Raw genomic sequence first — 944 nt, forward strand, 5'->3', positions numbered from 1 at the left:
CGCTCACCTCTGCGCGCAGCGGGGCCGTCCTCCTGCGGGGGCACCTTCTCGGACACGGGCGAGCGGGGCGCGTCCCTCTCCGCCTGTCTCTGGGCCCCGCCGGCCCTCTGGGCCCGCCTGCACTTCTGGTCCAGCTGCCTGAGCTTGGCCGCGCAGGCGGCCAGCCTCTCCTCCCGGGCCCGGCGCTCCTCCTCTTCCCGGCGCTTGCGGGCGCGTTCCACGGCCTCGGACATCTCAGACTGGATGAACTTCTGCCGCGGAGGGGGCTTGTCCTCTCTGTCCTCCACGGACTGTTGCCGGAACGAGGACTTCTGCCAGGAGCAGAAAGTCTGGTGAGACGAGTCACACGCCAGCAGACAGCCGCACGCCTCTGCCCCCCCGAGGGGCAGCGCGGGCAGGCCCGGGGCCGAGCGGGGTGAGGGCGCGGCCCAGGGCCATGAACCGGGGGCCGCGGGCGGGACAGCCAGGCCCGGCCAGGACGGGCCAGGCCGCCGCTTGCCACCCAGCCGCCCGGCGCCTGCCGCCAGAGGAGCGGGAGACCTCGGCTGCAAAGCACGAGAAATCCAAGTTCACCGTCAGGCGCAGCTTCAAAGCGATTCTTCGTATGAAGAAAAGAGAAGCTTCTCCCCAAATAACCTGTGGGTGTTTATCTCCTCAGGGCTCTCGCGCACGGCCAGTCCCTAGACCACAGCCCCGGCGCCGGCACCACGACCCTCGTGAGCCCCTCTGCCACTGCCCACGAAGCGGCAGCAGCAGGACCCTGCCCCTTGCGTGCCAGCTCGACCCCCAGCAAACGGCACGCCGACACGCTGCCCGCAGAGCCAGAGCTTCCCCCTAAAGCCAACGTCTCGAAACCAGAGACGAGCCCGCCGGCACAGCGGCTGCGAGCAGGGCATTCGGGAGGCCTCGGCGATCGGCCGGTCACGGAACACGCACGGGCGCGC

The 944-nt window shown here is 70.6% G+C and overlaps 1 protein-coding gene across 1 annotated transcript in view; it reads right to left on the reverse strand.

Moving 5' to 3' along the window:
- PRRC2B (proline-rich coiled-coil 2B) overlaps positions 1–944 on the reverse strand; it is a 40,463-nt gene that overhangs the window by 21,028 nt on the left and 18,491 nt on the right. The window contains exon 11 of the mRNA XM_004677874.2: positions 8–311. Coding sequence (XP_004677931.1) covers positions 8–311 — 304 coding nt within the window. The remainder of the gene's footprint in view (positions 1–7; positions 312–944) is intronic.

Source organism: Condylura cristata, unplaced genomic scaffold (assembly GCF_000260355.1).
Source record: "Condylura cristata isolate star-nosed mole 26May11 unplaced genomic scaffold, ConCri1.0 scaffold00006, whole genome shotgun sequence".
Taxonomy (NCBI): Eukaryota; Metazoa; Chordata; class Mammalia; order Eulipotyphla; family Talpidae; genus Condylura; species Condylura cristata.